This window comes from Coregonus lavaretus, assembly GCF_964263955.1.
Source record: "Coregonus lavaretus genome assembly, chromosome: 36".
NCBI classification, from domain to species: Eukaryota; Metazoa; Chordata; class Actinopteri; order Salmoniformes; family Salmonidae; genus Coregonus; species Coregonus lavaretus.
In genome coordinates, this window is record NC_140023.1 from 15,229,416 (window position 1) to 15,253,836 (window position 24,421).

Genomic DNA, 24,421 nt, shown 5'->3' on the forward strand with positions numbered 1-24,421 from the left:
CCATCAATCCATCTCTGAGACTTTTACATGACTCAGAACAATATAGAGTATGTACGCTTCATTATCTCATAAGAACGCATTTAATTGGCTATGTTTAATTGGCTACAGGTTTTTAAAAAGCATTTCTACTGATACTTTGGGGATTCCCCCTGACTTTATGGGAGTAGACAGCATTTGATGACTGATCCAGAATTGTTTAAGAAGGAGGAAGCCCACTCTGACAGTATCTCTACTCTGCCCTGTTCATCAAGAACATGATCCATCAACACCTAGTAAGAACCAGTGTTTCACCAACACACACACGCGCATGCATGCACACAACACACAATTGAGTTGAACACATTCAGGATAAGTGCCATCTATTACAGTCGCAGAGTTTATCCTAACTTCAGGTGACGTCAGGAAACCTGCCACGGATAAAACCATCACGCTTTTTGGGGATTGATGACAGGGTGCTTGAATCCTTCTTTGATCTCCATCACTAATTCACGGTACTGTCCTCCTGACGCAAGCCTCTCAACTTACTGGCATTGTCTGATAGCTGTTTGAGGACTAGAATAGCGATCTCAAGCTTACCTTGAAGGAAAATGAGATTCATGGCAAAATAAAACATTGAATAAAATAGGAAACATTATTTGTTCCCATTTGGATTTTAGTTGCATTCCAGCACAAGCAACCATTATTATGAAGAACAAAATAAAAGAGGAAAATAATGGTAAAAAAACCCCATCTCTCACATGAACCCATGAACAAACACCTCCTCTCATGCATTCAACTTTCTTATCCCTGGCCACACAAACCTCAAGGACAAAACACTGTGCAAAAACACCCGCTTACCTCCGCTTCCAAATGCTAAACATCATGTAACCATTCAACACTACATAGCCAAAAGTATGTGGAAACCTGCTCGTCGACTATCTCATTCCAAAATTATGGGCATTAATATGGAGTTGGTCCCCCCTTTGCTGCTATAACAGCCTCCACTCTTCTGGGAAGGCTTTCCACTAGATGTTGGAACATTGCTGCAGGGACTTGCTTCCATTCAGCCACAACAGTATTAGTGAGTTTGGGCACTGATGTTGGGCGATTAGGCCTGGCTCGCAGTCGGCGTTCCAATTTATCCCAAAGGTGTTTGATGGGGTTGAGGTCATGGCTCTGTGCAGGCCAGTGAAGTTCTTCCACAACGATCTCGACAAACCATTTCTGTATGGACCTCGCTTTGTGCACGGGGGCATTGTCATGCTGAAACAGAAAAGGGCCTAGCCTGAACCATGAAAAACAGCCCCAGACCATTATTCCTCCTCCACCAAACTATACAGTTGGCACTATACATTCTGGCAGGTAGCGTTCTCCTGGTATCCGCCATACCCAGGTCCTGTTCTATGAGCTTGTGTGGCCTACCACTTCGCGGTTGAGCCGTTGTTGCTCCTAGACATTTCCACTTCACAATAACAGCACTTACAGTTGACCGGGGCAGCTCTAGCACGGCAGATATTTGACAAACTGACTTGTTGGAAAGGTGGCATCCTATGACGGTAAAACTTTGAAAGTCACTGAGCTCTTCAGTATGGCCCATTCTACTGCCAATGTTTGTCTATGGAGATTGCATGGCTGTGTGCTCAATTTTATAGACCTGTCAGCAACGGGTGTGGCTGAAATAGCCAAATCCACTAATTTGAAGGGGTGTCCACATACTTTTGTGTATTTCGTTTCCAAAGGTTGACATTAATTGCTTTCATTGTAAAAACTCAATGAATGGAGCCAACATCTGACTGAGGGCTGGCAGAGGACTAATGATTGGACTAATGATTCCACCCTGCTTAAGGTAAGAAGGGGGGATCTAGATCTACTGTGGCAGACGGAAGTACTGTTGGAGGGCTTTTCAGGCCCCGTACCAGGGTGGCACCCAAATACCTGAAAGCAGATTGCTAGCTTGCTTAAAAGGGAACAAGGCTATGTTTGTTTGCCTGTAAGCCAACTTATTTACCAGCTACAACTGTCTCCGGGGCACAATGGGGCAGTTCACACGGCGCCCGCACATAAATGCTAACCTCACTCCCCTGCCATTCCTGACTCCCAACACAGCCAGACATTACACTGTGCCGTTGTACCTTCCAATAACAGGAGACTCAGCCTTTGGGAACAAACTGGTGAAGAACTATAGGTTTTGTTCCATGTGGAAACCAGGGAAGCATTGGGAAAAGAAAATGTGACTGGATGTGTGGTGATTTCTGAACTTCAAATAGTCTACCTGTTAGGTAAGACAGGAGTACAAACTAACCAAGTTAACCTCGATTCTCAGGCCCAACAGGGAAAAGGCTCCCTGACAGAAAATGAGTTGATGAAAAAGAGGGATAACACAACTGATTAACTACATAAGCTGTCATAAGATTATTTGATAATGATCAAAGCATAATGATTTAATCTCCAAAGTGCTGTGAGGGTGCGGAGTACTTTGATGCCTGTCTGATTGAGGCAGACTAATCTAATAGTCTTTTTCTGGGCTACAAATTAGGTTATTATGAACTCTTATTGAGTACAATAGGGTTCCCCAACTGCCGGCCTGCAGGGGATTTGATTTGGCCTCTCAAGTTTTCTGAGTACAAGGAGAGGGGGGGTATTTTAATTTTGGAAATATTTTCCAAAGTATTCCCAACGCATAATAGACAGTTAGTTATCCAGTGCCTTCGGAAAGTATTCAGACCCCTTGACTTTTTCCACATTTTGTTACGTTATAGCCTTATTCTAAAATGTATTAAATATAAAAAAAATCTCAGCAATCTACACACAATACTCCATTATGACAAAAAGAAAACAGATTTTTAGGAATTTTGCCAAATGTATTAAAAATACAAAACAGAAATACCTTATTTACATAAGTATTCAGACCCTTGCCTATCTGACTCGAAATTGAGGTCAGGTGCATTCTGTTTCCATTGATCATCCTTGAGATGTTTCTACAACTTGATTGGAGTCCACCTGAGGTAAATTCAAATGATTGGACATGATTTGAAAAGGCACACACCTGTCTATATAAGGTCCCACAGTTGACAGTGCATGTCACAGCAAAAACCTTGCCATGATGTCGAAGGAATTGTCTGTAGAGCTCCGAGACAGGATTGTGTCGAGGCACAGATCTGGGGAAGGGTACCAAAAAATGTCTGCAGCATTGAAGGTCCCCAAGAACACAGTGGCCTCCATCATTCTTAAATGGAAGAAGTTTGGAACCACCAAGACTTTTCCTAGAGCTGGCCGCCAGGCCAAACTGAGCAACCGGGGGAGAAGGGCCTTGGTCAGGGAGGTGACCAAGAACCCGATGGTCACTCTGACAGAGCTCTAGATTTCCTCTGTGGAGATGGGAGAACCTTTCAGAATGACAACCCTCTCTGCAGCACTCCACAAATCAGGCCTTTATGGTAGAGTGGCCAGACGGAAGCCACTCCTCAGTAAAAGGCGCATAACCGCCCGCTTGGAGTTAGCCAAAAGGCACCTAAAGACTCTCAGACCATGTGAAACAAGATTCTCTGGTCTGATGAAACCAAGATTGAAGAACTCTTTGGCCTGAATGCCAAGCGTCACATCTGGAGGAAACCTGGCACCATCCCTACGGTGAAGCATGGTGGTGGCATCATCATGCTGTGGGGATGTTTTTCAGCGGCAGGGACTGGGAGACTAGTCAGTATCGAGGCAAAGATGAACAGAGCAAAGTACAGAGAGATCCTTGACGAAAACCTGCTCTAGAGTGCTCAGGACCTCAGACTGGGGCGAAGGTTCACCTTCCTACAGGACAACGACCCTAAGCATACAGCCAAGACAACGCAGGAGTGGCTTCGGGACAAGTCTCTAAATGTCCTTGAGTGGCCCAGCCAGAGCCCGGACTTGAACCCGATCGAAAATCTCTGGAGAGACCTGAAAATAGCTGTGCAGCAACACTCCCCATCCAACCTGACAGAGCTTGAGAGGATCTGCATAGAAGAATGGGAGAAACTCCCCAAATACAGGTGATCCCTGGAGTACAAGCTATTCACTTGAAGATTCATATCTCCCTCCAGTTAAATGATGAAAACACATATTTCCAACCACATCCCACCCCCGTCTCCTCCCACCATCCCCTCTCTCTCATAGATCCCATTGCTTTGGCATGAAGGCAATAAAGGTAATTCTAGAGAGTTCTTTAAGCAGCATTCTGGGGAGGTTGTTGGAATGTTCTAATGCTCACAAGGGCCTAAACCTTCCCTAGCCGTCTCCACTGGGTAACAACCAGCTAAAATAGCCCAGGAAGAGAAAGACAGGACAGCCACGTGGGAACACAGACTACTGGCATGGAGACATCCAGGCTTGTTTCTTTAACAGATCTCTTCTCAAAATAAATCCACAGGGCCAAAAGCCGCCCACCTTTTTTTATCTGGATAAACACAAGGGTCATATAATGTTCCCAACTTAATACAGTGTTCCTGAAATACAAATGTAGGATTCGTACTGAAGATAGGCTAGCAGTGCCTAAAGAGCAGCTGCTCTGAAATTACTGGGCTGGACATTCTGTTACTTGCAGTAGCTTGGCTACATTATGTAACGTGCCTATGGTGTTGAGAGAAAGCCTGTGTCATGTTTTTGAAACCAGACCTCCACATTTCTGTCCTAGCATTTTTGTTAGCATTCTAGCATAGTTCTAATGTTCCCGAACTATAAACACAAAAAAGGGAAAGATCAAGATAATGTGTCTAGGTTTCAGTCTGGGTCTGTACAAATGACGTTATTTCCAAATATGGATGAAGCACGGCAATGTTGTAATGCTTGTCTGGGGGTAAGAGAGTGAACAGTTTTCACCACTCTTAAAATAAAGTTATTAGAGGATTACCATGAGGTGAGTCAGTGGACTAGACCCAGGGGTCCGGTTATTGGAACATTACTGTGGGTCTGGGTCTGTTCAGCACATTCACACTCGCATGTCTTCACAAAATTCATCTGTTTCTCCAACTCCCCCCCCACCCATCCCTTCCTTCATCCCCCTCCTTTGTCATTCTCAAGCTGTGAAAAACAATTTTTGCCCTTTTTTGGCAGAAGCTGGGTTCCAATATGTTGATTGTCTCGACACAAAAACTCCCTTTCTTGGATGCAGTTAAGAATTGAGTAACTGCACATGCCAGTAAACTGCTTCTACAGTGCCAGTAAAGTGTATTACCTGATTTATCTTCAACTACTGTGTCTCGGCAGCAAATAGCCACACAGTATTCACATAGCTGAGACAAATTTCAAATGGGCTGAGATGTCCTTATTTGGGTGTACAGTTCATCTATCTCTGTCTCGCTCCCTGTCTATCCCATGACAGTCTCTCTCACTCCCCATTTCTCATATGACAAAGTTCAACCACTATAATCTACACCAGTCAAAGAGTGTTACTTGTATTACGCTGGTACTTACATGGTTTTGGGCACTTCTGGCATTTGTGGAACCCCCAGGATGTTCCGATGCTCTGACAGCATTCTTCCTGCTTGCTGAGACCAGGGAGGGCCTTGCCACACTGGAATTTAGAAGAGAGTGTGTAGGAGAATGAGAATGAGGAAGAGAGTAGAGAGAAACACAGAGAGAAAGGAACAGCAGTAGGAGAGATTCAGAGAGTGAGTTCAGTATTTTCAGAAGGGAAGTGTCCTTTCTTATTTAAAAAATAAAAATAGATTTGTATTTAGTCACATGCAGAGGGTCGCGGATGGGGGGGGGGGGGGGGGGGGGGGGGCGAGCAGGTAGCTGACTGGTGGTGGCTAGTCAACAGCCTGATGGTCTGAGGGTAGAAGCTATTGGCCAGTCTGATAGTTTTAGCCTTGATGCTCCTGTACTGCCCACATCTGAGTGATAGAAGTGGGGAGAACAGGCCATTGCTCGGGTGGCTGAGGTCCCTGATGATCTTCTTTGCCTTCCTGCAACACCTGGTGTTGTAAGTGTCCTGGAGGGCAGGCAGTGTGCACCCAATGTTGCGTTCGGCTGAGCGTACCACCCTCTGTAGTGCCTTGCGGTCAGCGGCGGTGGAGTTGCCGTACCAGGCTGTGATCCAGCCCGACAGTATGCTCTCGATGGTGCTCCTGTAGAACACTGTGAATGCCCTCGGGGACAGGACTAATTTCTTCAGCCTCCTGAGGTTAAAGAGTCGCTGTCGTGCCTTCTTCACCACGGGGTCCGTGTGGTTTGACCATTTCAGCTCCTCGGAGATGTGTACGTACAGGAAGTTAAGTTTACGCTTTTGACCGTCTCCACAGCGGCCCCATTGATGAGTCCACAATCAGCTCCTTTGTTTTGCTGACGTTAAGGGAGAGGTTGTTTACCTGGCACCACACCGTCAGAGTGCCTACCTCCTCCCTGTAGGCCGTCTCGTCGTTGTTGGTAATCAGGCCTACTACTGTCGCGTCGTCAGCGGCCTGTCAGGAAGTCCAGTACCCAGTTGCATAGGGAGGAGTTAGGCACTCTGACGGTGTGGTTCAGTCCCAGGGCTGTGAGCTGTAGTCGAACAGCATCCTCACATATGCATTCCTCTTGTCCAGATGGGTGAGTGCAGTGTGCAGTGCAATGGCGATTGAGTCGTCCGTGGATCTGTTGGGCGGTAAGTGAATTGGAGAGGGTCGGGTGTGTCGGGGAGGGAGGAGGTGATGTAGTCTTTGACAAGCCTCTCGAAGCACTTCATAATGACCCGTAGTGAGTGCTACGGGTCAGTAGTCATTCAGTTCAGTTACTTTCCCTTTCTTGGGCATGGTGATGATAGTGGACATCTTGAAGCAGGTGGGGATAACGGCCTGAGTTTGAGAGAGATTGAAAATGTCCAAAAACACTACAGCTAGTTGCTCTGCACATGCTCGGAGGGCGCGGCTAGGGATGCCGTCTGGGCCGGCAGCCTTGCGAGGGTTAACACGTTTGAATGACTTGAAGTTGAAGTCGGAAGTTTACATACACCTTAGCCAAATACATTTAAACTCAGTTTTTCACAATTCCTGACATTTAATCCTAGTACAGATTCCCTGTTTTAGGTCAGTTAGTATCACCACTTTATTTTAAGAATGTTAAATGTCAGAATAATAGTAGAGAGAATGATTTATTTCAGCTTTTATTTCTTTCATCACATTCCCAGTGGGTCAGAAGTTTACATACACTCAATTAGTATTCGGAAGCATTGCCTTAAAATTGTTTAACTTGGGTCAAACGTTTCGGGTAGCCTTCCACAAGCTTCCCACAATAAGTTGGGTAAATTTTGGCACATTCCTCCTGACGGAGCTGGTGTAACTGAGTCAGGTTTGTAGGCCTCCTTGCTCGCACATGCTTTTTCAGTTCTGCCCACACATTTTCTGTAGGATTGAGGACAGGGCTTTGTGATGGCCACTCCAATACCTTGACTTTGTTGTCCTTAAGCCATTTTGCCACAACTTTGGCAGTATGCTTGGGGTCATTGTCCATTTGGAAGACCCATTTGTGACCAATCTTTAACTTCCTGACTGATGTCTTGAGATGTTGCTTCAATATATTCACATAATTTTCCTTCCTCATGATGCCATCTATTTTGTGAAGTGCACCAGTCCCTCCTGCAGCAAAGCACCCTCACAGCATGATGCTGCCACCCATGTGCTTCACGGTTGGGATGGAGTTCTTCAGCTTGCAAGATCCCCCTTTTTCCTCCAAACATAACGATGGTCATTATGGCCAAACAGTTATATTTTTGTTTCATCAGACCAGAGGACATTTCTCCAAAAAGTATGATCTTTGTCCCCATGTGCTGTTGCAAACCGTAGTCTGGCTTTTTTAAGGTGGTTTTGGCGCCGTGGCTTCTTCCTTGCTGAGTGGCCTTTCAGGTTATGTCGATATAGGACTCGGATATAGATACTTTTGTACCTGTTTCCTCCAGCATCTTAACAAGGTCCTTTGCTGTTGTTCTGGGATTGATTTGCACTTTTCGCACCAAAGTACGTTCATCTCTAGGAGACAGAACGCGTCTCCTTCCTGAGCGGTATGACGGCTGCGTGGTCCCATGGTGTTTATACTTGCGTACTATTGTTTTGTATAGATGAACGTGGTACCTTCAGGCGTTTGGAAATTGCTCCCAAGGATGAACCAGACTTGTGGAGGTCTGCAATTTGTTTTCTGAGGTCTTGCCTGATTTCTTTTGATTTTCCCATGATGTCAAGCAAAGAGGCACTGAGTTTGAAGGTAGGCCTTGAAATACATCCACAGGTACACCTCCAATTGACTCAAATGCCATGACATCATTTTCTGGAATTTTCCAAGCTGTTTAAAGGCACAGTCAACTTAGTGTATGTAAACTTCTGACCCACTGGAATTGTGATACAGTGAATTATAAGTGAAATAATCTGTCTGTAAACAATTGTTGGAAAAATTACAAACCGACTTGCCAAAATGATAGTTTGTTAACAAGAAATGTGTGGAGTGGTTGAAAAATTAGTTTTAATGACTCCAACCTAAGTGTATGTAAACTTCCGACTTCAACTGTACGTCTTCCGTGGAGACCATAAGCACGTAGCCCTCGTTGTCCTCAGGGGCTCTCCTCGGCAGCTCAGAGTCTTTTGGCTCGAAGTGTGAGAAAAAGGTGTTTAGCTCGTCGGGTAGGGCAGCATTGGTGTCCGCAACATGACTGGCTTTCTTTTTGTAATCCGTGGTCGTTAGAAGCCTCTGCCACATACGCCCATCTGTCACTCCAACTCCAACTCTCAGACAGAACAGTTCTATTATAAAACACATCCTGTCGTCCAGCTTCCCTCAGATCGACACACACTGATAAGGGAACAGTCCTCAGCGCCTCGCCTGCTGATGGAGCCTTATCACCATAATGTCAATCTGACTGCAAAATGTAAACCAAATTGAAGTGGATAAGACGGGCGAGGTGCCAATACTGCTAATAACTTTGGATGTATTAAAGCACTGACATGAGTTATGGAGCTATTTCTAAATGGGAAAAGTTGTTTGGTGTTGATAGCATCTTTATTCTCGGAGTATAAAGGCCAGCAGACTGAAAAATGAGAGGCTCTACACACCTGGATTGATTTAACTTGAGTCACGGTTGTTTTTGTCCTCTAAACACACATCAATTTCGATTAGCATAGATTAGTTTGATGGACAAACAGCTCCTTTGATTGTGTTTTTTCAAATGCAAAGAGTGATCAATGGCTGGCATTGAAGCAGAACTCATTACCTTATTTATCCACAAAGCCTACCAATAGCTCTTTCTCTCTCTCTCCCTCTTATTTCCACTCTCTTTCTCCAACCCCCACCTTTCCCTCTGTCCTTCTCTGATCTGTCTTCCAATATTCTCACTCTGCACTCTCAACACTTCCAGATTTCCTCTCTTCCTCTTCTCCTCTATCCCTCCTCTTTCTCCATCCCTGCCCTCCCCCCTGTCCCTCTCTGACCTGTGTGCCGGTGGTCTCCTGGAAGCAGCGTCCCAACTGGCTCTTGGAGGAGACGGGCTGGTACTGGGGGACGTAGCTCTGCTGGTTGGGGTAGATTATATTGTGTCCCTGGATCGTCTGTCTGCTGTCTGAGTGGTGGTAGGTGTAGTGAGACTGGGTCTGGGTCTGGGTCTGGGTCTGCGATTGGCCATTCTGCCCATTGCCTTTCACCTTCTGCCCATTGGCATCCAGCTGGGAGACCTGATGGATCTGCACCGAGGCCTCTGGAGGATGCTTCACGTGGATGTTCACGATGCTGGGGGCATATTTCACTGGGGGAGACAAGGTAAAAGAGGATACATGGGGTCAAAGTTATTGAAAATAGCAAGTTAATGTTCTACGACCGCACTTTAGATGTACACTTATTGGATACTCCTTCGTATTTCTACCTATATGCCTTCGGATAAAAAATGAACCCAATTTTCAAAAAATACATGTACATGTATTTGAACTCAGTCCCTCCATCTTACCAGGGTTCTGTCCATTGCTGAACGTGAGGGGCAGAGTGTGAGTGGAGTGAATCTGGGACGTCTGCTGCTTCCCATTCTGGCGCTGCTGCCCATTCCCATTTTGAACAGGCATCTGGCAGAACTTCCCCGTATAGGTAGCCGGGCACTGACACTTGTCCCTGGCACTGCACTTTCCTCCATTCATGCAGGGCAGATGGCATACCACTAAAAAAACACAAAGAACGTGAAGTTTAGCCAGCTGTGCCCACAGATGACAGCGAACCCAATGACATTCCGCACACACAGCCACACACAAACTCTTTACAGCAGTTTATTTTTGGAAAATGTTTAACTTGGAGACTGATCAACCTTTAAATAAACAGCAAGTAGACAAAACAACCACTGTTTACGAACTGTGTTTGACATTTCATGATGAGTTACCTTCCAATATAATTTTTTCTCTGATTGCGCTTTCTCGCTCTCTCCCACTCAAGCCTCCATATGCCAAGGACCTCATCGAGGAAGTTTGTGCTTTAGCACAACAAGATATGAAGCAGGAATCTCGAGCTGCAACATTAAGAGGCATGATGGATCCATCCATACCCAGGAGAACAAAGCCTGTGTTGTTCAGCCATCGTTTACATCTTTGTCGTTGTCTTCCAGAGTTCCACGACTTTACGCATTCAGCTCAGTGTCCAAACACTGCCCGACTCCCCCACCATCAATATTCATCACAAAGGCACAAGGAGATGGATGCCAAATGATCCATTACGCTTGGAGACTGCATAATTCCTCAGCAAATCTGGTATAATTGAGGAGCCTGTAATGTATTCAGCTATTCAGCCCCAGGGTTTGTTTTCCATCCTGACTCTGACAGTCATCAATTCCTCAGCCCGGTTCTGAGGGAGACCTCATGCCCAGATAAGGCTACTTGAGGCTAAGACCCAAACCACATGACAGAGGTATGCCCAGGAAAGTATTACACTGGGAATTCAAGGTCTTTACTGTAAATACCTTGCTGTTCATACTAGAAATTGAGTAAGTGTGCCATTCTCACTTTTCTCTCTCTCTCAGAGTTGTCAGTCACCCAATGCTTATTCATCCACAAAGGAATTTCCTTCATAGCTCCAGCTAGTCTCCACAAGCACCGCACACGCCACCACACCACTCACCTCCACTAACCATGCACCACAAGCCAGAAAAAAACGAATGAAAAATATAGAATTTAAATTAGAACATTAACTGCTCCATTCAGGCAGTAATTTTCAATAATTGCGAAGCTGAAGGACATTCTGTGGAGGGTTAGTTTGCCGAGGCGTCTTCTGGAAAAGAGCTGAAGGAACCGAATCCCCCCAGTGTATTTGAAATATGTGTCAATGGCGTGTGGGTCGGCGGCATGAATCAAGCTGTCAGCCCAGCCAGGAGCCGGCTAGCAGACAGAGACTGGGAGGGGACAGAGTGTGGAGCGCGTGCGTGTTTGTATTGGACTCTGCTGCCTAGTCCTCAGTTTTGTTTCTCCCCAGAGTCACCCAGACATATACGCAGTTGGTTGGGGGTGGGGTGGAGATACTACTGACACTCAACCACCCTGTCTGCCTCAGTTCCCCCCAATGGGAATACCTGCTGCCTATGAGGAATATCTTGGCTGCCTGGGTCTGTCGTCCTTTCTACCAGTGCAGGAATCTCCTCAGCAAACCATGAGTCAATTGCTCAATTGAGCGAGAGGGAACTAGTAATCACTCTCTTCTGGCACTCCATTACAAGTTGTAGGAAAGCATGTCAAGCACAGCTGAAATTCCTGGAAGGTGTAATGTGTTATAATGTTCCACACATACAGGTAATTTAATCACATGCTTTTCAGGCCTTAGGAGGCAATCTTAGCCTAGTGTTTCAAGTTGAAAGGGTGTTTCAAATTCATTGTAGAGAAAGTTAAACATGTTCCATCTATAATAACAACATTCCTACTGTAGCTACAAAGAAAGAGGCTGATTCTTTGTCCTGTGGCCTATAGGCCTTGTGTTCAGTGCATCCCAGTCACTACTGTACTGTAAACAAATAGCATTCATGTCTTTTGTTTAATTGAGTGTGTTTTCCCTAGAAAAGGACAAGCACAGTTTGGTAGGATATGCCTCTCCCCAACCCTCTCATTATGGTGACAACAACACCGCTCCCAAACCTCACATCCTTGCTGCCTCTGATTCTCTCTGGCCCATGCAGGCTCCTGCTACACAATGCTGTTTGAAGTCCTCTCTGACTCTGCCCAGCCCCAGCCAACCCCCTGCCAGGCCTGACCCATGTCCTTACCATGCAGCCTGTGGCATTAGGAGCATCAGGTGATTTCCTGTTTGATATACAAAGACATCTCAGGGACTACGGGTTATTGTTTACATTTGGGATGTCTAGAAGAGACAGGATCCATGTAAAATGTGCTTTGAGAGGGTGTATTTGGCCAATCAAACTGGTTGACAAACCGTTTGCCACACGTAGCAAGACTGGTTATTTAAACAGAGAGAAGCTATACATGATAATCATTGGTTTGGTGGAACCCACATCAAACCATATTGGATGAGTATGTATGGCCATACATTTTTCCTGACCACGTGACCTGACCAGGAACAACTCCGGGCTCTATGGATGAGGTTTATCTTGTTCAAGTTAGTTTATTTGTCATATACACATGATATACACAGTTTATTAGGTACACCACCCCGTTCATGAAAATGGTTCGCTCCTACAGACAGTGAGTCACGTGGCCGTGGTTTGCTATATACTATAAAGCAGACAGACAGGCATCGAGGCATTCAGTTACTGTTCGATTGAACATTAGAATGGGCAAAACGAGTGACCTAAGTGACTTTGAGCGTGGTATGATTAGGGCAGTGGCAGTCATAACATTTTGTCAGCTGGTGATCGTCAAGCAAATAACTGCTGGTCTCAAGGTAATTGACCGTTAATTAACATAAACATATTTAGCATCTCCTGGCTTCCACGCATAGCCTACAAGCCACTAATACAGACCTTTGGAACACCTACATTTTAAAAAGTCTAATAAATCCATAGCCTACACCATCACAATAAAACCATTATGTATTTTATACAGGTCTAAAGAAACATGATATGAAAGAAAATACTGTCTATTTCAGAACTGTCTATAACAGAATAGCATAGTCCTTGTCCTTATGTTAGGCTCTGATCTGGCTATGCCATATGGCTGTGGGCTACACTAGTTCATTTAGCAGACAAGATTTGCTTAGAAGTCCGTGGTTTATTTTATAGTATGAAGAATACAATTGAACATAGCTGAATAAAATAGAATGGATGTTTTCTCCTAAAGATTTCTGAGGGAGTGCGCACATGCGGCTAATCTGTGTTGAGCGATTAACAAAGAAACAGGTCTTCCTATATGCTTAATTTAGAGTTATTTATGCAACTTTAGTTGTGATCAAAACATATTGCCCAACATATAAATTTTTTATACATTCTAAGGCTGCATGATGCATGAAAGGCATGAGCTTTGCTTTGTTATTTGCACAGGCTGCACACATTTCATCAGTCTCTCATTCACAATTTGACAAGCACTTGATAATGCCTCGAATTTCCCAGTGGCATCCCCTTGTGTGGCCGTAATGCCCCGTAAAAAAATCCACGCCTTTTGCGGCCAGTGGCCGTTGTGCCTTTGGGCTGATATATAATAATTATAATTCCCTTCTCCCGGCTGCGTGCGGTGAAGCACCTCTCACTCACACGGCTCTCTCAGATAGCTCAATTCTTATTGCCAATGCACGTCACGTGATAAGGTCTTTCTCACAGGCTACAAGTGAAGACAGACACATAGGACACAACTGCGCGCGTCCTTATACAATTCCGAGGCACACAAAGTTGACCTATTCTATTCTGTGTGCGAAATAAATATTCCAAACATAGTCTGGGACAGTTGTGGGATGCGATAGATCCCAAATTAAAATAAAATAATATGTGTGAAATTTGTTTTAGAATGGACCATTATCATGCACCTGTCTCAAAACAGGGGCAGGGGAAAAAAAATACATGTAATTTATGGACTTAAATAGCAAATGGAGGACACTTTTCCCGTGGTTCATTTTCATGCCAGCCAGGTAGGCTACACTCCCGTTATAACGAGAAGCAATGTGCTTAATATTAGGAAAGTTGAGAAATAGATACAGTAGGCCTAGCCTATAGAAAGCTGATGGGATCCTCCTCTTTTTAATAGAGGCCATCACTCTGTTTTCTCACGCAATTGCATAGCCTATAGAAATGTTGCGGAACATGAGTTCATGGGCTCTCATGAAGTGCAGATCGGCATTTCGGAACGCACAACTCGTCCATCCTTGTCACGGATGGGCTATTGCAGCAGATTACTATACTGGGTTAAACTCCTATCAGCGAAAAACAAGAAGAAGCGGCTCCAGTTGGCACATGATCACCAACATTGGACAATTGAGGAGTGGAAAAATATTGCCTGGTCTTACGAATCCCGGTTCCTGTTGGTGTCAACGGTACAGGCTGGTGGCGGTGGTGTGGGGAATGTTTTCCTGGCACACGTTAGGTCCCTTGATACCAACTGAGCAACGTTTCCATGCCCCAAAGAATTCTGGATGTTCTGGAGGCAATAATAAACTTACCACTTTATTGTGTACATGGAGTACACAGTGCAATGAAATGCTTACTTGCAGGTTCCCCTCTCGACAATGCATCAACAGAAAAACGAAGTAAGTGAATACAAAGAGCAATACAAAATAAAGCTCAATGAAAGCTCAATGAAATACACTGCTCAAAAAAATAAAGGGAACACTTAAACAACACAATGTAACTCCAAGTCAATCACACTTCTGTGAAATCAAACTGTCCACTTAGGAAGCAACACTGATTGACAATACATTTCACATGCTGTTGTGCAAATGGAATAGACAACAGGTGGAAATTATAGGCAATTAGCAAGACACCCCCAATAAAGGACTGGTTTTGCAGGTGGTGACCACAGACCACTTCTCAGTTCCTATGCTTCCTGGCTGATGTTTTGGTCACTTTTGAATGCTGGCGGTGCTTTCACTCTAGTGGTAGCATGAGACGGAGTCTACAACCCACACAAGTGGCTCAGGTAGTGCAGCTCATCCAGGATGGCACATCAATGCGAGCTGTGGCAAGAAGGTTTGCTGTGTCTGTCAGCGTAGTGTCCAGAGCATGGAGGCGCTACCAGGAGACAGGCCAGTACATCAGGAGACGTGGAGGAGGCCGTAGGAGGGCAACAACCCAGCAGCAGGACTGCTACCTCCGCCTTTGTGCAAGGAGGAGCAGGAGGAGCACTGCCAGAGCCCTGCAAAATGACCTCCAGCAGGCCACAAATGTGCATGTGTCTGCTCAAACGGTCAGAAACAGACTCCATGAGGGTGGTATGAGGGCCCGACATCCACAGGTGGGGGTTGTGCTTAAAGCCCAACACCGTGCAGGACGTTTGGCATTTGCCAGAGAACACCAAGATTGGCAAATTCGCCACTGGCGCCCTGTGATCTTCACAGATGAAAGCAGGTTCACACTGAGCACGTGACAGAGTCTGGAGACGCCGTGGAGAACGTTCTGCTGCCTGCAACATCCTCCAGCATGAACGGTTTGGCGGTGGGTCAGTCATGGTGTGGGGTGGCATTTCTTTGGGGGGCCGCACAGCCCTCCATGTGCTCGCCAGAGGTAGCCTGACTGCCATTAGGTACCGAGATGAGATCCTCAGACCCCTTGTGAGACCATATGCTGGTGCGGTTGGCCCTGAGTTCCTCCTAATGCAAGACAATGCTAGACCTCATGTGGCTGGAGTGTGTCAGCAGTTCCTGCAAGAGGAAGGCATTGATGCTATGGACTGGCCCGCCCGTTCCCCAGACCTGAATCCAATTGAGCACATCTGGGACATCATGTCTCGCTCCATCCACCAACGCCACGTTGCACCACAGACTGTCCAGGAGTTGGCGGATGCTTTAGTCCAGGTCTGGGAGGAGATCCCTCAAAGACCATCCACCACCTTATCAGGAGCATGCCCAGGCGTTGTAGGGAGGTCATACAGGTACGTGGAGGCCACACACACTACTGAGCCTCATTTTGACTTGTTTTAAGGACATTACATCAAAGTTGGATCAGCCTGTAGTGTGGTTTTCCACTTTAATTTTGAGGGTGACTCCAAATCCAGACCTCCATGGGTTGATAACTTTGATTTCCATTGATAATTTGTGTGATTTTGTTGTCAGCACATTCAACTATGTAAAGAAAAAAGTATTTAATAAGATTATTTCATTCATTCAGATCTAGGATGTGTTATTTTAGTGTTCCCTTTATTTTTTTGAGCAGTGTATAATAAATAGTAATTTACTAGTAATTTAGTAGTTTATCCGTGCATTAGAAATGTCCATCACAACGCCTAATGTGATGAGTAACTAATAAGTGTTTCTTGCTGACAGACATCAGGTTTGCCCTCCTCCTCTGTAGCCCTCACAGTGTGATGTCAGAGGTCTAACCAGAAGCCATAGCTGTGGTTCCCAGAGGCTAATGAAATCATCACACCATGGACTGATTACTGGGGCGAATGGCGCCCCAGAACAGCCCCCCGAACACCTCTAAAGGCACTCAGACACAATGGTTACATACTCATCTTGTTGTGGGCAGGAAACAAGCTACTGAAGCTGTGTGGCAAAACATGACAGGATGGGAAGGGAAATGATGATAGACAGACACTTAAGGGAAATCAAAGTAATAGAATTCAAGGGAAACTAAATCCACACACTCAAATCCACGACTCGTAAGATATTCAATATTTGCTGACAGTTACCTCATCCAACCTCAGGTAGCACTGGGAACACATGCATTTATTATGAGGACTGAGCAATTTCTCTTTAGATAGGCCAGCTGCAAAGTCAAAATTGGCTATTGTAAAAATTCATGAAAACAAAAATGTGCTTTTTGGTCCTAATTTAAGGTTAGGGTTAGGCATTAGGGTTACCAGTATGGTTCGGGTTAAGGTTAGGTTTAAAATAAGATTTTATGACTTTGTGGCTGTGACAGCTAGTGACCAGAACAAGATTCATGACAAAAAACGCTAACCTGCGTTTAATCAGCTGAGTCAGAAAGAGTGACTGACCGTACCTCATTCCCCAGTCTTATGCGCTCCAGATGTTTCCTCTGACTACCACACAGAATAAAATAGTTTAATGAGACTACTTCACCTGGTGGACAGTGGACACACACACACACACACAGATACAGTGAACACCCATGCACAAACAGAAACAAGCACATACACAACCACACTGACTCATTTCCTCCTCATCCACTGAGGAGTGGAGCGTGAGAGAGTGAAAGAGAGTGAGGACCGAAGCCCTGGATGTTGTTCATTAAGGCAGGCTGCCATGCTCCCTCCACGGGCCTAGGCAATGTGATTAGAGGAGGCTGGGGCAGCAGCAGCACAGTGCATGGCCCCTGGGTGTCTAATGAGATTTTAAGACGCGGCGTCTGGCACTTCACAGAAAAATCCCACTTAGTCTGCTAAATGACGTTAATGTGCCCTTGAGCAAGGCACTTAACCCTAATTGCTCCTGTAAGTCGCTCTGGATAAGAGCGTCTGCTAAATGACTAAAATGTAAATGTAAAATGTAGTTGTTAGAGCAGAAAGGCAGGTTGGCCCAGACAAGGCAACCCTAGACTCACGGTAGAGGCTAGCGCCTGGTGTTTACTGAGGGCACAGGCTCTGGCAGCAGGAGAAGCCCCCATCGCTTCCCCCCTCCACCACAGGCAGCCCGTCTACTGAGACTGTAAATACAGTGCCACGCTTTCCTGACTGCCAGGTAGGGATGACAAAAAAAGAAATCTACGAAGAAGAAAAAAACATGTAGGGAGGAAAAAATGACAGTGCAGCTAATGAAAATATAAGCTAATGAAATCTGACAAGGAGGAAATGACAGCTACAAGAGGATTAGTCGACTCCAGCCATCTCCAACTCCATCTAAGGCTGGCGCTGCACAGCTCATAAACTCCCCAGCATGGTCCCTCACTGGCAACCTCTGGACTCTCCCTTTCCTCTATAGCTACAGGTTTCATTCTCCACCAGATGATCCCCCAGCCACAACTTGCGTACGTGGGAGTGAAGGGAGCCTATAAAATCAGTGAAAGTGTTTCGGTGAAATACCTGGCACTCTCCTTTACAGGGCAGACAGAGAGAGAGAGACGGCTGCAGACTTTTTTCCTCCTCGGGAGCCACATGCTTCCAATTAGGCACTGACCAAACACCTGATTACACTCCTTTGGCCCAGTGAAAGCCTAAATGAACTATTAGTGTGTAATGCTCATTAATCAAGTCTCATACAGGACTCCAGACACATAGGCCTCCAGACAACTACCTCCACCCAAAGTCAACAGCCCTCATCACCTCTGTAAAAACTGAACAGGTTACCCGAGGAATTAGAAAATTAATGGAATTGGCCCGAGAGCCAAGAAAATCGGTCAGCTTCTTTCTTTACCTCTCTCCCAAAATGGGACATATTTGTATAGGTGCTATATGAAGAGAACGGGTAGAATAATGTTGAATATACTTCCCTCCATCTTGACTTCCCCAAAAATCTATTTAGTTTAATCTGACCCTAAATGTGGTGATATTGTCTACAGCGCAGCTGACACACAAAATGAACTGACAGCCATGGCCATCTTTAATAAGGAAGCCTGGGCTGATCCAGGAGGCTCACAATACTTAGACAGGCACTGCACACACCTAGGACCCAATACGCCCAAAAGTCTGGGCCTGACACAGACCACTGAGGTATGGAAAAACAACACTCTAAAAGGGTTCCTTGTCCCCCATAGAATACTGTGACAGTAGAGAGACAGAGAAGAGGGGTCGAAAAGAGTGGGAGAGAGAGAGAGAGAGAGAGAGAGAGAGAGAGAGAGAGAGAGAGAGCGAGAGAAAGGGAGGGATAAACTTTATTCCCTTATCAGTATGGAGCTGATATGGAAACCAAATGAGACCGTTATATAATCTGCCAGCCAGTAGACTGTACAGTAGTAAACTGTGCAGCTGTGTCCTTCTCTCTTTCCAGATGCATGTCTAGCGGAGTTGGACTGCAGGAGAGGAGAGGGGCTGTCTCCATCGGCAACGGAGGGTAATGTGGCAGCCCAAAACCACCAGGCCTCCAGCCCTAAGCGCTGACTAGGCAGGACAGAAGCCCAGAAGAAATGTTCACGTTCATATTCTCAATGGATGTATTGTGTTTTAATTGCACAAAATGTGGTAATAACAGTGCAGCACAATCCACCACGATTAATAAACCTCTTTCCACAGGACTGTAAAGTAAAATGTTCCTTTGCAGAGCCTTCAACAGCAGAGTGGCATTTAGTACAGTGTTAAGTGGGTAAAAAGTACAGTTACACCTCGCCCTGGATAAATGAGTCACAAATCAACTAAAGCTTGTTATGGGCTTGGTAAGCGTGTTATTTGGCCAACACCATGTTGCAAGCAGGGACACATCCCCCCTTTTCTTATAATGAAGCAACACTCTCCCTTCATCACTCAGGTATGATAAACAAACATGGGATTTATTCCATTTCTGCTGCTGGAGATTTACATTTACATTTAGCAGACGCTCTTATCCAGAGCGACTTACAGTTAGTGAGTGCATACATTTTTGTAAAAAATGTTTTATACTGGTCCCCCGTGGGAAACGAACCCACAACCCTGGCGTTGCAAACGCCATGCTCTACCAACTGAGCTACACGGGACTACACGAGATGGCCTGCACACTGTAAATAAAACTCAGCTCTCCACTTTCTAGGCTCAGGACTTGTGCTACTTCATAGCTCTCTTGGCTCTCAGCAGGGAGGGAAGAGCAGGCCTGGAACAGATTGCGTGTCTCGACAGGTACATTAGGCTGACACTACACCAGGTGCTCTCATTTAAAGAGACAGTCACACAGACAGAGCAGCACCCTAGGCTGCAGATCTGCACAAAAGAGCAGGAAAAGACTGCTACATTTGCTACGCTATACTGCACATTTGGCATTCCAATATATAGGTATTTAGTGATGATTCAAATAAGTATCTTCAACCATAAAATTAGTAACACAATACATAGTGAAGAGTTATAATTAGGTTTTTACTATGGCCCAATCAATAACGTCAAACTGTACAATATGCATCATGAATGCTGACTCTATAGGGATAGCCACATTGACCGTGAGTCACAGAACCAGAGTCAGAGCTCTCATATCTGTGTCTGCTGCTGAGTCAGACAGGAATTCATCTTCTTTGGGTCTTCCCAGATGTCTGTGTCAAGAACAGGATACAGCAGACAGTGGTGAGCTCCTTATAAGGACTGAGGCAGACTTTTCCAGGGTCTGTGCAACACCCACCTATTGTGCTCCTGTATTGAACAGTCATTTTTATATTTTATATACTATGTGTGTCAGATACTATACTGTTATGCAGGAAAATGCAGTAATGTAAACATTAATCATCAAAATAGTTTAACACCTCATCCAGAATGCAGAGAGTGTGAGACATAGAACGTACATGACAGATCTCATTGTATTGCCCTAAACGCGTGCACACACACACACACACACACACACACACACACACACACACACACACACACACACACACACACACACAGCACAATAACCACCCTAAATTCAGATGCCTTATATCCCATCATGCACCAGGCACAAGGCAGCAACCACATCGGATGAGCACAAGACGGAAACAGATGGGGAGGGGTGATGATTAGGTGAACCGGAGATCACTCACCTACTCTGAAGTTGGGGGCGGTGAGGGTGTCTGCGGCACGGCCATTCTCACTGATAATGGTGGTGGTGTTGCCCAGCTCACAGTTGTTCTGGCACTGGCCCCCCGTGCAGGTCACCTTGCAGATGGTGGGTGTGAAGACCACCTTGATCCGGCCCGTGTGGTTCCCCACTGCCAGCCGGGAAGCACAGCACAGCAGCAGAAAGGAGAGGGAGAGAAGGGAGAGTCTCGTCAGTCTCGTATCCATTGGTTAGTTAGTATCACCCTGTGTACCTGTCACGAACGATCACGAACAAAGAGTTTCAGTCAAAACAATAACTGAAACGACTGTTGTCCTCTATTCACATATACTCCTGTTGTGTCTCTCTTTTCCCTCTATCTTTCTCTTTAATTCCCCCTCTCTCTCCAACTGCTCCTAAATCCGGTGGCGACTCTGAAACATGAGGAGGGAAAGAGAAAAAACAGAGGGAGAAAGCTCAGCAAACAAAACTCTGGGATGCACTCCAATTCTTCATCAAAAGTCAAGTTCCCTGAGAGGTGGGTATTGGCAGATCACAATGCAATGTTTTATTCCAAGACGGACAAAGAGTGGGCATGGCAGCCTAGTCGGCCCAGGCTTCTCTGCTCATCCCCCTTTCTCTTCTATCTCCCATCTAGCACATTTTCAAGGACTTTGGCACCTCTGTTTGAAAGAAAGCCCTCCCAAAATGCTTTGCTGTGTGTCCTCCTGAGATCACCTCCTCTCTCTCGCTTTCTCTCTCTTCACTTTAGGATGAAGTCACGCCTGCCCACATTACTGAGAAGAAAAAAAAGAGTCTACCCGCCTGTCCGCCCGCCCATTCCTCTCCCTCAACACCAAACCCAGCCCTCATATGAAACAGACAGACAGGCACAGATACAGATACAGACAGAGAAAGAGAAAGAGAGAGAGACTAGCAAGACAGAGAGAAGAGCATTGACCACAAACATCTGTCCTGGGTCTACCACATCCCTTCCCAGTCTATCCTCCTCCAACTTTACCCTTTTACCTTTTCTGTAACCAGTGACACAAGTCTCTATAGAAAGTACCTCAGCTCCCCTTCCTGTTTTCTTCCATTCACTTCTTCCTTTTCCCTGCACCAACGTCTCTCTCTACGTCTTCTCTTTATTTTTTGGCAGCCCCCCCCACCGGTCCAAACTTCCCCCAAACCCCAGACTCCTGAGCTCAACGTTTCGTCTGCGGCTGTCAGCTGTTCACACCAGACAGAGCAGAGATGCAGCGAGCATTGCCAAGGGGAGAGAGGGCTTTTTCTCTAAACCAGAGAGCAGGCTAAACCACTGAATTAGAGGCTTTGGGCTGTCTTAATAATTGCTATAAGGTGAAAAAAAATATGTAGATATAAAGGGGAACTAATATGATGTAGTCAAAAACCAAAGACTAATAGACAGCTGGTTTTAAACGTGAGCCAACTGTATAATATACAGTTGAAGTCAGAAGTTTACATACACTTAGGTTGGAGTCATTAAAACTTGTTTTTCAACCACTCCACAAATGTCTTGTTAACAAACTATAGTTTTGGCAAGTTGGTTAGGACATCTACTTTGTGCATGACACAAGTATTTTTTCCAACAATTGTTCACAGACAGATTATTTCACTTATAATTCACTGTATCACAATTCCAGTGGGTCAGAAGTTTACATACACTAAGTTGACTGTGCCTTTAAACAGCTTGGAAAATTCCAGAAAATGATGTCATGGCATTTGAGTCAATTGGAGGTGTACCTGTGGATGTATTTCAAGGCCTACCTTCAAACTCAGTGCCTCTTTGCTTGACATCATGGAAAAATCAAAAGAAATCAGCCAAGACATCAGAAAACAAATTGCAGACCTCCACAAGTCTGGTTCATCCTTGGGAGCAATTTCCAAACGCCCGAAGGTACCACGTTCATCTGTACAAACAATAGTACGCAAGTATAAACACCATGGGACCACACAGCCGTCATACCGCTCAGGAAGGAGACGCGTTCCCACTCCTAAAGATGAACGTACCTTGGTGCGAAAAGTGCAAATCAATCCCAGAACAACAGCAAAGGACCTTGTGAAGATGCTGGAGGAAACAGGTACAAAAGTATCTATATCCACAGTAAAACGAGTCCTATATCGACATAACCTGAAAGGCCGCTCAGCAAGGAAGAAGCCACTGCTCCAAAACCGCCATAAAAAAGCCAGACTACGGTTTGCAACTGCACATGGGGACAAAGATCGTACTTTTTGGAGAAATGTCCTCTGGTCTGAAGAAACAAAAATAGAACTGTTTGGCCATAATGACCATCGTTATGTTTGGAGGAAAAAGGGGGTTACTTGCAAGCGAAGAACACCATCCCAGCCGTGAAGCACGGGGGTGGTAGCATCATGCTGTGGGGGTGCTTTGCTGCAGGAGGGACTGGTGCACTTCACAAAATAGATGGGATCATGAGGAAGGAAAATGATGTGGATATATTGAAGCAACATCTCAAGACATCAGTCAGGAAGTTAAATCTTGGTCGCAAATGGGTCTTCCAAATGGACAATGACCCCAAGCATACTTCCAAAGTTGTGGCAAAATGACTTAAGGACAACAAAGTTAAGGTATTGGAGTGGCCATCACAAAGCCCTGACCTCAATCCTATAGAAATTTGTGGGCAGAACTGAAAAAGGGTGTGCGAGCAAGGAGGCCTACAAACCTGAGTCAGTTACACCAGCTCTGTCAGGAGGAATGGGCCAAAAATTCACCCAACTTATTGTGGGAAGCTTGTGGAAGGCTACCCGAAACATTTGACCCAAGTTAAACTATTTAAAGGCAATGCTACCAAATACTAATTGAGTGTATGTTAACTTCTGACCCACCGCGAATGTGATGAAAGAAATAAAAGCTAAAATAAATAATTCTCTCTATTATTATTCGGACATTTCACATTCTTAAAATAAAGTGGTGATCCTAACTGACCTAAGACAGGGAACTTATACTAGGATTAAATGTCAGGAATTGTGAAAAACTGAGTTTGAATGTATTTGGCTAAGGTGTATGTAAACTTCCGACTTCAACTGTACATAATAGACATAGTATTTAAAAGAGTTTAGAAAGTATATTTTGCCAGTCTCTCTGCACTCTGGCTCTGGCATTCGCCGTATTATGGCGGTTTCAATCCATCACCTCGTTTCACCGTGACCCAAAAACGTTCTGGCTTCTCTCTGGGGGCTGAGCATCATTCGGCCATTACCTTCCAGTAGTTTGTAGCTCTTTACGTTCTGGGGTTTCTGGGTGCTTATGCTACTACCACAAGCACTTTCATTTAGTGAAGGCCTGGGTATCACCACTGACAGGGGGTATGGAGATGTACGGACAGGAGAGGCCTTGGAAACACATCACATTCCCCAGCACATGGAGATCTATAGAGGGATCTGTAGAGGGGTCTTCCCCTGCCCCCTGTTCAACACAAGCCTTAACCACTCTGACACGGCTCGGAGCACAGAGTCCCTGGCCTCAGCAATGATGAAACATGTCCGCCTTCAAACCCCCAGCAGCCCTCCCTCCATCCCTACTCTGCAGACATCCCCAGCTCTGTGGAGCATATGGAGAGAGAAGCTGGATGGGCGCCTTAGAGAGAACACAGACATCATTCAGCAGGGAACACACGGGGACACAGGGGGGCTAGACTGGAGGGATGGGGAGGGGGGTATGGAGAGAGCGAGTCTGCAAGGGAAAAGAGGGTCTTCTATTGAG

General features: G+C 45.5%; 1 protein-coding gene across 1 annotated transcript in view; it reads right to left on the reverse strand.

Annotated features, from left to right (window-relative positions):
• LOC311110871 (latent-transforming growth factor beta-binding protein 1-like) overlaps positions 1-24,421 on the reverse strand; it is a 154,240-nt gene that overhangs the window by 88,722 nt on the left and 41,097 nt on the right. Inside the window, exons 5-8 of the mRNA XM_084153471.1 lie at positions 20,681-20,848; positions 9,911-10,114; positions 9,402-9,712; positions 5,418-5,521 (exon numbers count right to left, since the gene is read on the reverse strand). Coding sequence (XP_084009597.1) covers positions 5,418-5,521; positions 9,402-9,712; positions 9,911-10,114; positions 20,681-20,848 — 787 coding nt within the window. The remainder of the gene's footprint in view (positions 1-5,417; positions 5,522-9,401; positions 9,713-9,910; positions 10,115-20,680; positions 20,849-24,421) is intronic.